At 33.1% G+C, this 16,021-nt stretch overlaps 1 protein-coding gene across 16 annotated transcripts in view; it reads left to right on the top strand.

Annotated features, from left to right (window-relative positions):
- The window catches only part of sif (still life), a 378,461-nt gene that overhangs the window by 303,420 nt on the left and 59,020 nt on the right, over positions 1-16,021 (top strand). For all 16 annotated transcript variants that reach the window (XM_070111162.1, XM_070111161.1, XM_070111165.1 and 13 more), the window contains 2 exons: positions 7,799-7,950; positions 13,898-14,055. In XM_070111162.1, coding sequence (XP_069967263.1) covers positions 7,799-7,950; positions 13,898-14,055 — 310 coding nt within the window. The remainder of the gene's footprint in view (positions 1-7,798; positions 7,951-13,897; positions 14,056-16,021) is intronic.

The following is a 16,021-nucleotide window of genomic DNA, read 5'->3' as shown; positions in this document are numbered from 1 at the left end:
TAAGGCAATATTTGCACATAAGTTTGTTAAGATATCTTACATATTGACTGATATATACGAATACGACGCAAGTTTGGAAATATAATATTATGTGTGTAGGGGCCGAGGGCTGGGGTAAGCCGATTTTATCACTATGTTCGCCACATTATTATCAGATTTATCGCAATTTTAATATAACTAACATATCTCGCATGTTAACCGATACATATGGGGTTTTAAAAATTTTTATCCCGATTCCGTTCATGTTCAAACGAAAAGTGCCACACTTTAAAGGCACTATTTGTGCAAAGCTTGATACCAATATCTTCAAATTATATCAACAGAAAAGTAGGCGTAGCTGTAGTCCGACTTCGCAGCTTTCATTTTCAGACTGTAACCTATAGATATCAAGATCTTTTTCTGCACCAATTTTAGTTTAAGCTGGTCGAATAGTGATTAGGTTATGAGTTTGCACTTAAAAATGGGCGTGGTCAGTCTCTTTCACATTTTTATACACTGCACACTTAAACCGACACGTTGGAGACCCTATAAAATTCATATATAAGTGATCAGGATGACGAGTTGAGTCAATTTAGCTGGTCTGTCTAGTCCGTCTGTACATACGCGAATGTGTCCCTAAGTTAGAGTCTCTATAACATATAGCTGCCATACAAACTGAACGATCAAAAGAACTAGTTTTTCATAAACTCTCATTTCAGAATAGCGGAAAGTAATTTATTTGTCTTATTTATTACCGTTTCATGACTCTATTTCATAACTCCTGCGTAAGTACACCCATTTTACGATTACACAAATAAAACAACGCATATTTATATTCAGTACTGCCATAAATGTCAATGCAATAGACATCAGTGTAATTATCAGCTTCGGTTAGTGCCAACGGCAGCGGTGCATATGAAAAGCCGCAAATCGTGGCACTTTTCAAACAAAAGTCCAACGCGCCTATACACCCAGCCATACACCTGCAACTGGGGCGCTGTGGCCCTCATTGATGTCAAAAACACAAACATTCACACAATGCACCGCAGCGGATGGGAAAATTAAGTGTTGAATATTGCAAACTGCGGTTTTGCATAAAGCGAACCATTGCCATAATGAGTTGATTACGTCGACGCTGAAATCCCTCGTGCAACATCGTGGCCGCATAAAACATATCAAAATTCAATGACAGGAAACGCTCGAACATGAGTTTGTGGATGAAAGAGTCCGCCTACTACCTGTGCATAGTGATTTTGGGTATACTAAAAATCGATATTCAACTGTAAATGCAGTCATATAGTCTACCTTGAATGAGAATAGCCGTTTAATTTACCTCTAAGTGCGATTTTGACATCAAAATGCGAGATCTGCAAAAAGTAGATTTACCCCGGGAAAGTGGTTCCGAGATGAGTAGGTATAAGAGCCTTGATCAGTAATGATAATGAATACTAGCAGATTTTTTAATCGAAAAAAAAATATTTTTTGAATTATTTTTAAATTTCTTAGTAGTGAAGGTTATCCTAAATCTAACATTTCTTGCACAAAAATTTTCTGCCCGAAATTTGGTCGGAGATACTGAGGCGCAGTCCATATATTAATTACCCGGAAATCTATATAAAATCAAGTTCGGACAAAATAAAACCCTGCGTCTTACTTCCAGAGTTGTACCAAGATGTCCATATCAGGTAGTTTTTAAAGGATTTAGTGATGAATAATAAGTGCAAAGGCTTTCAGAATATAAATATGTTAATATATTCCTATTTTGAACAACAGATGGAATGAAGTATAAAGAAAAATTAGGAAACTAAATAATTTCATAGCTCTGCTTCCGTTAAGCAGCCTACAAAAAGTGTTCGTTCACTACCAATAATTGTAACCGAAAATAATTTTGCTCTAAAATTATTTGAGCTCATCCCACTGTGCAGCATTTTCATTTCGACAATTGCATTGCATTATTTGCTTTCGCTTGCTGTCGCCACCAATGTTGGTAATTTTTGATGTAAATTTTGTATTTACGCATTGCTCTACTCTAGTACTTCAGTTTAGCATTGTTCATGGCGAGTATTTGTTTTGCCACGTGACCAACTCATGCAACGGCAGGACACAATATTATACACATAACACCTAATTGTGCTGGCATAAACAGGCAACGCAGCTGTCAACGCAGTGAACAGATAACGATATTAGCGATGGGTTTGTACGCACTTTCGATTATCGATACTCGATAATGATGCGCTTGAAAAAATTTCTTTATTTTGGAACAGGTTTATGGATGTTATTTTAAATGGATTTAGTTTTCATAGGCAGCAATCAAAAATATTTTGAAGTAGTTTCTAATTCATTGAACATTTTATTTTTCAGCAATTTTTGTTGATGTCAATTCCGCAAACTTTCTAGTGATATTGGGTGCAACTGTCATCCCTATCATGAACATCATGACATGTGATTGAAATAAATATTTGTCAAATTTTGACATGAATTGACTCATTTACAAATTGGGCATTATTATCTTGACTCTTTTCATTCGCTTAGCTTACAGTTGATGCGGCTTATGGTTTATGTTTACTTGACATAACAGTTTTACGAAATATTGGAAAAGGATTGTTAATAGAGTGAACTGAAAACTGGGAGATTGTTTGCTTATTAACTTTGCTGTTGAATTTCAGTTGTAAATTTGCAAATATATATGTATACCAAAAAGTATTTTGTTAGGTTATGGTTAATATTCAACTCTTAAAATTTTAGTGAGCTTCATATTACACTATTTCTTTTCTACCTTCAATTTTTAACTGAGTCATTTAAATTTTTTCGATTAAAATTGTAGCCATACGAATGACTCTGAGACCTTTAACAATAACATCAAGTTTAATACAGGTTTTTATAGCGATTGCATCATATGATACCGAGTAATCACTAAAGCGAATGCGAAAACGAACCGTTTCGAGAAAAACACGTTTAAAAATAAATTGAGAGAATGATTTTACTGAGCGCCTACACTTTAGAAGCCTATAACTCAAAAAGTATTTGAAATATTCATTTACAATTTTAGTTTAGTATTTTTGAAGGTTTAAACTATCAAAATATGCTAAAAATAAACATTAATTTCAAGAAATATTTCACACTAGGTGGATCCCTCAAAAATAATTTATATTGGTTGACCTCGACTAATAGTCTTATCTAGACCAAAAGCCTTTCTAAGTTCTTCCTCTTTTTTTAAACATAATTGATTTATGGTTCAAAATGAATTATTGACTTAGGAGAACAAAAAGGAGAGTTCACCATTATGTTTGGTGAACTCTCCTTTTTGTGTCTTCAACAACCAACTCTTTCTTTCCTTTTACTCGACATTAATTTGACGAAAGATTCAAATATTTTACGAGTAGTAAAAATCTTATACCGACACGCTTCAATTGTGTGTATAGCATCAATTAAAATATACGAGTACATATATGTATACCAGTAGTTCCACCCACGCTTTTCTGTGACTATGATAAACATTAAATAATAATACTATAATTAACTATTCAATACAGTGAAAATATTATTTACGAATAAAGGCGAGAACATTATTGCCGATAAAAGAGGATCTCACACCGAAATAAATCTGACACGTATGTTTTCCATATATTATATATATAATTAATATATATAATTAATAATGAGGGATGCGAAGTATTTTTGCTGCCTCTTTATCGTATACACGGCGCATGAGGCAATTTATTTATCACAATTTAAAAATTATTGGTGACAATTTTTAATAAAAAATATCTATATGAAATGAGAAAATTTAAAAGACCTCAAGGTGTCATACGTTTTTGTTTTTTTTTTTCTTTTTTTTTTTTTGTAAAAGCTTACCACCTGTTTAAAAATTGTAATGTCATAAAATGAATACTGAATGATAAAATACAATAAGCGCACCATTTCAATAAAAAAATCAAAGAAGTTTTAACAAGCTACAGTTTGAATATACTTCTACATTTTCAAAAGTTGCCGCCTGTTTAGATTACTCAATAATTTATTTATTTGATAAAAATGTGAAATGAAAAATTGTTCATAGCTACATATAGAATAGTTTTATTAATCATAAGATTTTGCATTACGCCTCAATTATCACCATCAAAGTGACATACAATTTTTGTTTTTTTCAGTTTAAAAACATTTCATTGTAACAAACCGACAACAGTCTATGCAGGGAAAGTTTGTTTTTTCTCTGTTCCATATACACGATTCTTTTTACATAAATATGTGTCATGGTGAAAGACTATAGAATAAGTATTTACTCCACTTCCTTATGAAAGCAACACCATACTTATTGACATATGAATACTTATACCCTGAACAGGGATATTAATGTAGCCACGAAATTAATATCTCCCAGCAGAAAACATTGGACACTTTAAACATAAATGTATAAATGATCAGCGTGACGAGTTGTGTCGATTTAGTCATGTCCGTCTGTCTGTATATACATATGTATGTGAACTAGTCGCTCAGTGTTCGAGATATCGATCTAAAGTTTGCGCACATCCTTGTCTCTCAGAAAAATTGCATATTCGTCATAATCGCTTATATCGGTGCATTGAAAAAATCAACTTATTTTAATGAATTATCGGATTACCAAAACATCCAGCAGTATAAACTAATTTAACCAATTAAAATCAAGCTTAAGATCTTTTTACACGCCTTTATGCTATGCAATGCATCTAAGAAGGCTATTATAGCTTTCGTACAACCGAAGTTTCTTGTTTTTCTTTGTTTTTGTGTCACTTCCATTCTCCCCAATCTTCTGTGAACTTATACCTTACTCTATACAAAAAAAAACAACTTGCAACAATTGTTATAGCATCTCTTGAAGTTGTGAGCCTCTGAAAATATATGTCAAGTTGGTAGTGCTTGCGGCTACTTCGAGCAACAAATATGTATAGTTTATAGCAATAAGTATCATAATAACAAACCTATAAAATGAGCTTTGGAGCTAAGTCACTGAAGTTTTAAACTTAGTTCTATACCATCATATGAATACTTTTCTCCTTTTATTAATTAGCTCAGTATTTTTCTGTAAAATGACACAGTTATCTTATTATACAAACAGCAACCTTACAAACTTAGAAATCACACACACATTGACAAGCTCTTAAGTAAATAGGGTATTGACAATTTTTAATTAGGTATACAGAATTTAATACAACCTGCGAGAGAGGATGAGTCCAAAGTTTAGCTAACTAATAGAAGCAATAAGTTGGAATAAGAAAGTAGGAACATGTTCAACTCGCCCTTTAGAAGAAGTTCTAATTTTGCATAGAATAGAGAGTTCTTTCTTAATTTTTATAAAGTGTGTCAAATATCCGATGTAACAAACAAAAAACAAATAAGTATATAGAAAAGTAAATTAGATCAAACCAACCAATAGTCAAGGTGACAAAGCCGCTTTATACAAATTGAGCCTCAACGCTCTTTGCCTTTAGTTTCATACAAAGCTCAAAGCGTCTATAGCGGTACAAATGTTAACATTCCCGCAACACTTTTTAATACCCCGCATGCTTGCTCTTTCACTTCGCCAGAATTTGTTAACTAACTACACACATATAAGCCCGCTGCGTTAAAGCCATTGGCTTACTGTTTTTATTACACTAATAACCTTGTTATTTTTTTTATCATTAAATCACTCGCTGGCACTTATTTTATAATTAAAGTACATGATATGCAAAAAAAAATTAATATGCTGGAAAATACAAACGCAAATTGAACAAGGAAACTATTTCAAAATGGAAATGAGCTACTGCTTTTTCGAGCTACACATTTTGCCCGTTGCCCGTTCACTTTTTTCTGCTATTTCTGGTATTCGAAAGTAATTTATTGCCCGCAAGAAATCTAATTGAAGCATTTGCAATTTGTAATTGTGTTTTAATTTTTTGTGCATAACTTTAGTTGACGCTCTGCTGTTTAAATTAACTTACTTTTGTTATTTCATTAATTGTAACAGACGCAGTCACACAAAGCAATTGAGTTACAAAGTTGATATGTCAGAAACTCTGACATTTTATATAAACGCTAATTTTTTCCGAATGCACTGGCTGCACAAAAAATTTAAGCAAAAGTAATCCGTTAGCGAAAGGTCCACTGCGCAGTTGTTGACTGAACACGCACAATTTTAATGGCAGGAAAAAATGTTGCCTACATTAAGGCTGGAATTTATATAACATATATTAGTTAAGTCGCAACCCTTATAAACTGTTTAGAAATCAATCCTTTTTAAAAGTATTTAAAAATCTTTTATAAAATTATTAAGTAAATTTTTAATAAAAGATAAATAAATTAAAAATTTTCTTTAGAAAGATTTTGAGAATTAGTGCAAGTTTGCTCCGGAATCGTCTGAAATCTGGTTAGAAGTGAAATCGAAGAATAAAATTTTGTCTTAATATAATTATCAATATAATAATTGAAACATGCTTAGTTTAAAATGCTTGAATTAAAAATAAAATTGTCTTTTTTCGTATTGAATGACAATTTTTAAAATTTAAAGCCGACGAGTATATACCTAGATTCAATCGCTCTAACCTAGATTCAATCGCTCTAACAGTTTGACAAACTCCCACTTTTTCTACTGATATCATAATTTTTCTACTTCAGTCAGCAATTTTTCAAATTTTTCCATAATTATAGAAGTAAGTTCGGCATTCTAAAATATTATAATAATATTTTTAGAATTTGCTTACAAAAATTAAAATTTATTTACTCTTATGATTTAGAAAACTTTTCGGATAATTTTCAACCCTAAATGTTGAAAATTTCACGGAATGTATAAAAATAGTTCTCCTAAAGTTGTTGGACCCAACTATTGATACTTTTAAATTACCTTAAAAAATTACTTTCGATTGAATGATGTCCAAATAACATTAATATTATATAATTTTTATTTATTTATCACCCTGCTACAAATACACAGAATTTTTTTCGGATTTCAAAAAGAAATTATGATCTACATCGTTCACATTTATACTAGCGCGTTTTAATATTTTATTTTTTAAATAATAAAATTAATTTAAAATTATTTCTTTGAGTTATTACACATTCGAGTATCAAATGCTTGTTACTCATACGGCTTGGGCCACTTATTACCATTATTATGCACTTTAAAAGACTAAACACCAGAATATCTATTATATGTTACTCATACGCCATGTACTCCCTTTACTCTAATGAATGCTATTAAGGTAATAGCGGGCGTATGAGTAATTTCGCTTTGAATATGATATTTTCGTTAGTCATACGCCATGGGTTACTTATTAGCATTACCTGTATTGTACATTAAAAGAGGCAACACTAGAATATGTATTTACTCCAGCGCCATTTACTAGCTTTACTGCAATGAAAGCTATTAAGGTAATGGCGGGCGTATGAGTAATTTCACCTTCGAGTATCAAATGTTTATTACTCATACGCCCTGTTCTACGCATTGTTCTAGCATTATATTACACATTTAAAGAGAAACAGCCACATATATAAATCACACATATGCCCTGTATTACTTATACTGTTATGGTAAAACAGGACATATGGGTGATTCACACTTTGGAAAATATATACTATAAATATCGAAGAGCTACTTAAGAAAATGACCACAACTAATCATATATTATTAACTCCGCGCATCGCCACCACATCAAGTTACACTCTCGCAAACTAGCATCTATTAACTCGTTCGCTTATAAATATATACTCACACTCTATACGTAAACAGATCTACCGCTGCATATAAAACTATTTTAAAGTCTTCATTCTTCTTTTTTAATGCTTTGCAATTTTTGCAATTTTTCAGCTCATCACGCACTGAGCCACCAGATCTAGTTGGCATTATGCGCGTCACTGATGACATGATTGATTCATTGGTTTGTCCACCGCCACCATCGGATCCGCCCGTAATGAGCGAGGAGATGATATCCGGTTTAATCGTGCCGGCGCCAGGTTGGAGTAAGTACAAATATACAAACAATAATGCACAAATATATATATCTATATATATATATGGTTAAAAAGATATATAAACTAGCTATAAAAATATTTATGAAACGCCCAAGCAAACTCTTATATAAATATATATGTATATATATGCTATGTCTGTGTGTGTGTGTGCTTGTGTTTTCCCAGCTTATGCGTGCTATGTTGCCGCAACTATAGTGACGTGGCTTATTCGCTTGCTGCTTGCATAAATAGATTAAAAATATGTCAACTGTCAAAGTGCAATGAAGTTGCAATAAAATGACGCGCGCTCGCAAACGCACACACATATAGATTTACACACACACACAAACAAATTCATACACACCGAAATAAAAACTTATAGCCAGCAGTGTACTTTCACGCAGCAAACATCAAATAGCAGCGCGGCAGTAAATTCGGTTAGCGCTGCATCAGCTGGCAACGCCGTGAAAGCTGTGTGCGATTTGCGCTGCAGCCGGCTGGCTAAGAGGGGTGGCGTTATGCTCCTTGATTGTGTTAAGTCCAGCAGTAATTCGCTGAAATTGCGAAAATGTATTCATTAAAATTTCAGCGAACTGTTGGTCAAAGTGGAATAACCAATACGTATGCACATTTATACTATGTGTGTGAGTATGTATGTACCATATTTATGTGGGCTTACGTGTACATATACATATACGAGTATACACTTTTTGATGATTCAAAAATCAATATTTGATTAGCAGACGGGATTAGCGTAGGAAACATAGTAAAAAGTTGGTATGCGTAAATTTTCGAAAAGCAAATAGTAGTTTGGCAGAGTGGATTAATGGCTAAGGGTTTGGTCTAAAAGCTCAAGATTAAAAAATCAATAGGTTAAATATGCATAACAAAAGAGTGTACCAGTAGATAAGCATACCAAAAAAAAATTGTTATTTGATTAGTAGTTTTTTATTTATACGAGTAAACTAAAAATATTTTGAAATAGTCAACTCAAACAAACAACAAATCAGCAACAGTTAAAAGAAATATTGTAACAATTCCTAAGATTAATAGTAATAAATTAATAATATGAAGAAACTTGCTGTTCTACTACCTAAATATAGGGAGCTCACTATGAGAGCCAAATATTTAGAACAAATTTTAATTATGAAAATTTTATGTTACTCATTTATCATGCGACATCAGATAGTTCGCTATCAAATATGTCACTTATATGCCATGTAGAGCCGTTAACTAAATATAACTTCCCATATTGATTAATCGCTGAAGCTTTGTATTTACTTAGGTTGTTATAGAAATTTAATGAAACTTTAAGTGTCTTGGTAATGAATTCAGTAAAATATTGATTCATCCATAGTTCCGGCTTAGCGCAAGGACACCAACTGCGTCTTTTAATAAAGCTTTTACATAATCTTATTGCATTTCAGTGCTCAATTAACTTTTTGTCAGATTAAAGCAATAATCTAGCTTGCTAAAATGACACGCTGAAAACAATAAATGCGATCAGAAGAAGCATATTTCTTATTTTCTTTAGTTAAAGTGGACCACCATTTGCTGTGTGAATCCAAGATTTTTTAGGTCTCAAATTCTTGATTGCGAAATCATACTTGGACCAGCCCTTTGAGTTTGCAAAAAACTTCTGAAAATCTGTTGAAACTTTACTTACTGACAAGTCTTCTGAAACCCATCGCAAATCTGCTATGAACTTAGATTACAGCTAGCAGTTGACCTCAATGGTTGTAGTTGTGCGTGCCAAATAATGAATACTAGTATTATATTATTTACTAACTCGTAAGCTTCTAGACAATATTGAAAATTGTTCGCCGGAAAGGTTTCCAGCTGTGGGTGCGAAACGAGCCACGCACCTTGACTTACTGAAGGCAAGACGCTGACTCGTTCTTTTATGACTGCATAAGGAGAATGCCCCCTCCGAGCTCACGTATGGCCCACACGATCACGAAGCGTAATGGAACTCACACCGTTTGTCAAAATGGCCATAATGGGACCCCGAAATTGAATACTAACCCATTTAATAGTGATGAAATGCAATTATTTTTGCATTTTTGGCTTAGTAGCCATGGTTTTAACTTTTACCATTTGCATTCTTTCTATTTTCTTTAAATAAATAAACCCGAGATCTCAAAATTATAAATATTTTGAACAAAGTCTAAAATTTTAGGCACTTATTTCTATGGGAATCTATCTATCTATGAGCGCTCCTGAATTATTTTAGCAAGAAAAATTTCATAAGTACTAAAGTATAAACAAAATGCTGGGAGGCTTTTATGGAAGATGTGTACTCAGGGATTAAATATTTTATGTTCTAGTATGCCGCTTTCGTACCTGTTTTAATGTACTTGTATATTATAAAAGTGTCGAGACAAGTTAAAAAATTCAATAGTAATTTAGAATGTACGTTGTATGTTCATTTCTAAACATAAAAATATAAGGTTATTGAAAACGATAAAATAATTGCCGATATATATTATTCAAAGTACTTGGGAATATGCATATTTACAAGTATATGAACAATTGTAGAAAAAAAAATTAATTTTTAGTGAAAAAGTGTTAAGTGTACTCTACAACAACTATTCTCTGCTCAACAACTGGAAAAATGTCTTGGCTGGAGAATATTTTGGTGCAATTCAACGATTTTCACTGATAGAAGTATATTTCAAAACTTGGAAAAAGTGGTTATTTAAAAAGGAAATTAAAAAAAGTTTAAAAAATGACAACTGTGTGAGTTGAGTTGAAATAAAATATAGTTGAAAAATAAACCGTTTGGTTTTGCTAAGCAAAACCACTATTGCCAAGCTGTAATTGAAGTTTATGTACATCCTGAATGTTAGCAGCCTAACAAAATAGTAAAAAATAGTAAATTCTTTCCTTGAAGATTGAATTACAATTTTGATCGGTGAAGATCATACAACACGATTTCTGCTAGATGGGTCATACTTCGACAAATAAATTAAAGAATTTGTAGAAGAAACATAACTTTCTGGGCTTTTTAAAAAAATAATAAAAAAATAAATTGCTTAAAATTCCTTTTCGAACAACATTTCACTGACAAACTTCTCCAACTTAACACCGTTATTTACGTGCATTACTCACGCAAAAATAAAAAATACTAAAATTACAACTAAACATGCTAAATAAGTAACACACGAATGAGCGTAAATTTAAAATAACGCTAAGTTGAATGCGGTGCACTTATTTACATGCATGCAAGAATGCAACAAATTCAGCGGTAAACATATTCGTCCAACTATCCAGAAGTGCTTGCAACACACATACATATGAGTACACACACACACACAAACGAGCATATGCTATTTTTAGAGCTAAATAGAGAGAGAGCGAAGGAGAGAGAGAGAGAAAGAGAAAGTGGGCTTCCCAGCTTCTTGCTGCGTGCTGAAATAACGTTGCAACGCTAAAGTTGTTGCAAGCCGGCGAAGAGTTAGTAGTTGGTGTGGCATCATTAAGCGTGGCGAAATGTGGCATTTATCTTAACTGTATAAGCGGCATTAAGCGCCAACTGACATGCAACTAACTGCGGAGCACTAAAAATGTACTAGCAAGTGGCGAATGCTTCTGCTCCTAAAAGCACATTGGCATATGGGCAATGCGCCGCCAGGCGATACCAACGCCTCGAAGACTGTCAAATAATGCACTGTAGCTGCGGTTGCAAGCACACATATTTGCTGGTAAATATTTCAGGCAGGTGCGCGAGTAGCTGTGTAGAAGAAAGAGTGCAAAAAAAGTGAAGTATGTTATGTGTAGGAAAATAATAAAGTAGAAAATAAATAAAATGGAAGTAGTGCTAGCTTTGGAAGGGATGGAAGTTGCACACCAGCGCACTTTTAAAGTAATTACAATGCTGCGGGTGCATGTGTGTATGGCTGCGTGTAAAATATATATGAGGCAAAACTAATTACTGTTTTCCAAGTGATGACGATTACGGCATAGGTGCGTATGGTGAAGGTAGATTACACTAAAAAAAAAATCTGAAAAAAAACTGAAGCCTAGCTTATGTAATTATGTAAAAATATAATAACAGATTGTTACATTGTTAAAGAAAACTTGAAGATCCAAGCTCTATTGGCGAGAGAGAGAAAAAAGTGAGCTGATAGCAACCGTTGGTATTAAGCTTCTGCTCTTTCGAATTCTTCTACTATTGGTGGTTCACTCAGAAATTTCTTTTTTTAAAGCAATTTAAATACGATTTTTTATTGTGTAAAACATTTTATGAAATTATATATTCTCCATTTTGATGCAATACCTCAACTTCGGAATTAATCGTGTTGTTATCGGGGAAAAAACTCAAAATAAACGATGCCTTTGAAATTCCACCAAACAGACAACATATAGGTATATATATATATATTTTTTTTTTGATGACCATTGGCTTCCTAAGTGTGTTTAGCTGATTCCACCCTTTTAGACCATGATTTCTGGCTCTTGAGATTGTTGTAAACAATCCACTTTTCATCGAAAATTACATTGCGCTTAAAAAATTTATCACATCTTTGACGTCTGATAAGCAAATCCCAGTCGTTGGTGCATCCTAAAAATCGAAATTGCCGGAACGAAATTTTGCAAACCGATTTTGACATTGGCGTTTGGTCAAAACATCTTCTCCATACCCACAACATAATTTTTGCCTTGCTTGAACTGCATTTTTACCCTTTTAATAAAAAAAAAACTCTAAAATATGTCAGAAATGCTGTTTTTGATCTTCCTTCTTTGATAGGGCACTAAACAAACACTATTCCAATAAAATTTTAAAAAAAATATGCCCTACTATATTAGCTGTTCAAATAAATTACGGTAAAGCGGTTAAGGGTGAAGTTAGCTACGAAAAAGCTTTTTTGCCAATAACAGAAATTACTTAGTGAACGACTTAATATTTAAATTATTTACATCTCTCATAAATGAAACTAGCAGAGACACGTAAGTCAGCATTGATACTCCGACCAGGGTATATTATTATTATTAAGTTTATTATTGAAGGCAAATCTACAATATCCGAACATATTGTTCAGATCGGAGCACTATTGTATATAGCTGCCATACAAATTGATTAATGAAAATGAAGACAAAAATTTTCATAAAAGATCTGTTTTTCATATTAAGTAAGCTTAATTCGACTTGAAGATTGTTTATATTAAAAATAAGGCTCGGAAGAACTTGCAAATGCGCAGGGTGTAATAACCTCGGTTCAGAAGAAGTTTACGTTTTTTCTTGTTAGAGCTATATTTTAGAACCTATTGTCAATTGGAATCCATCTATTCTTTTAGATCCAAAATAAAATAATAATAATAATATATACATAGTTCGTTGTTAAACAGAAAACATTAATTAGCGGTTCTCATACCTTCGTGAAATCACAAACAGAAGACCAAAAGATTATACTGCTATCCAATAAAAAAATATATATATAAAAATAATAATAAAAACAGAAATAAATGTTACGTTTATACACGAAATAATCGTTTTGATACTAAAAACTTTTATTTAAGTAGTATATTTAACAAATCCCATGTGGCAAGTTAACGGCTCTATAAAGTTTTATTTATTATGTGAAGTTAAGTTAAGTTGCGTTGAGTTAAGTAGTATTTTCATGATTTGTGGAGATTTAAAGAAACTTTTCAGAACACACATTGCGCACAGGCGTTGACCAACAATGCCAGATTTGCCAAACTACAAATATACGCACGAAGCATACATATAGCTGTATATACAAAACCAATGTATAGCGGCAAAAATATATATATATGAGCATGCGAAGATCTGCACTTTGGGCAACCACTTGCTTTCAACTCCAAAGTCCATTTGCCACCACCCGCACTTTACACACACATACACATGTTTGCTTGTATGTGGTTGGTATATATTTATCTAGATATGTATATCTCTTCATTATGCTCATTTATTTGTATACATTTTTCCTTTACAGATGGCACCGGTAAAGATTTATATTCACCTGAGGCCGAAAGCTCACCGGCACCGTCATCCGTTGAACCGACACCAGCACAAATGGTCGCTGTCGCCACCAAGCCGACCTCACGTACGAGCAGTTTCGAAATTGAGAATCTACTCAAGACCGCAGAGCAGGTACGTGTAAGGCTAACGATCTCTCATGCATACACACACTCAAACACACACACCCAGCCATGCTCATAAACACACAAACACAGACACACTCATACCCATATATGTATATGTGCATATGTGTATAAATATGTGACCAACAACTGCAAGCACCGAGCGCCCAACACACAAGTCTGAAGTATAAAGTTGTTGCCGATTGCCAACAGAATGAACTTTCAACTGCGTTTATAGCTGTTGTTGCTATTATTGTGGTTATGGCTGTTTTTGTTGTTGTAGACGCACATGTGCCGGAAAATTGCACGTAAAACTTAAGAGTTTTAAAAAGAGAAATAAAATCGAGTAAAAAATAATAAAATTAATCTGCAAGTTGCTCCATAACTTAGCATTTGCGGGCGTTCTAGTATGTGTGCGTTTGTGTGCGTTGCTTGCTGTTGCGTTAATGTGTATATATGTATGTAGCATATGCGCATATATATGTGTCCCTGTATATACTCATGGGTTCACACGTTCATTTGGTGGCTCCTGGTATGTGCAAAATTGTCTTTAAGTATTTCAAAACTGGGTGAGAATTGCATAAACATTCAAATTTTATTTTATTTTGTTGTTGCATTCTTCTGTATTGTTTCAGTTTGTCGCCATTCTCCATACGTTCATATGCACTTGTATATACTGCATGTTGACTTTGCACGCTTTATTTTACTTCGAATTATATTTTTATTAACTTTTTATTATAAATATCGTTGTGAGCACATTCAATACATTATATATTCCATATAAATACGACAACCTATTTTTATTATCGGCAATGCATATTCAATATCTATCTATAGAGAGTTGTCCCCTTAAAATTACATTACAGTGTTATAATTAGTATTGCCATAAGTTCTGTTACAAGTTCAGTTTTATTTGAAATGGTCGCCTTATGCTTTCACACAAGCCCTCACACGAGTCGGCCATTTATCAGCAGCAGCACGCATATTGTGTATGGCATTGACGACAATGCACGAACCAAAGTTTTTTTGAGATTCAGGAAATTTCTGTGGGATATTCGACAGTCCAAATTCTTCAACTCTTACCACAAAAAGTAGTCGAATGGCTTCAAATCTAAACTTCCAGATGGCCAATGAGTTTCAGTTATGAAACCAGGAATATTGGTGCTCAAGCAGAAATTTGCTAGAGGATTGAATGCACGACATCGAACAGCCTTTTGCAAGAGGCTCGCCACCAATCCATTACAGTAGCTGGATGGTGATCATGCTTGTTAAAAACTTCTTCAACAGTAAAAATTGTTTTATCAGTAAAAAGCATACTTTCTTGGCCGTGTACCGCGAGCCACTGAAGATGTCGCTTGCATTTGTTAAGTCTAATTTGGCTCAAGCGCGTCGTTTTTTTTTTTTTTTGTTGAGAATCACATAAATTGAACTTGCGCATTACGATTTTTTTAGCTCCCCACTCCATTGTTCATAAGCGAAAGCAAACACTGAACTGACAATTATATATGAGTAAACATAGCATGCAAATAACAACACTTTTTCAGCGAATTTGTACTCGCTGCATGCTTTTGCACTTTGTAACAGAATTTATGGCAAGTGTAAATATGTTCTATAATTTTTAATCCATCTTTCTCGATCAACCCCTCACAAATAATATGTAGTGAATGGCTTAGTTGAAATTACGAAAAGTATAAATGTAAAGTATTGCCTACATTTAGGCTAAAAGAAAAGAAAAACTGAGGAAAAAAATTTTAGTTTGTGTGATATAAATATAAAATAATTTACAATGGCACTATAATTACACAAAAATGTAATAAGTTTTTTACTGAACAGTGACGAGTAATGTGAGCATTGACTAGAGAAATTTAAATTCTAACTCCATTTTCAATAATCCACTATACCAACGATGTTTGTGAATTCAAAATTGACACTGTGTTTGCTATAAACATCCAAAAATCTTATAAAGTTTCATAGAA

Source organism: Bactrocera oleae, chromosome 6, assembly GCF_042242935.1.
Source record: "Bactrocera oleae isolate idBacOlea1 chromosome 6, idBacOlea1, whole genome shotgun sequence".
Classification (NCBI taxonomy): Eukaryota; Metazoa; Arthropoda; class Insecta; order Diptera; family Tephritidae; genus Bactrocera; species Bactrocera oleae.
Note: the sequence above shows the minus strand (reverse complement) of the source record. Positions and strands in the feature narration are given on the sequence as shown.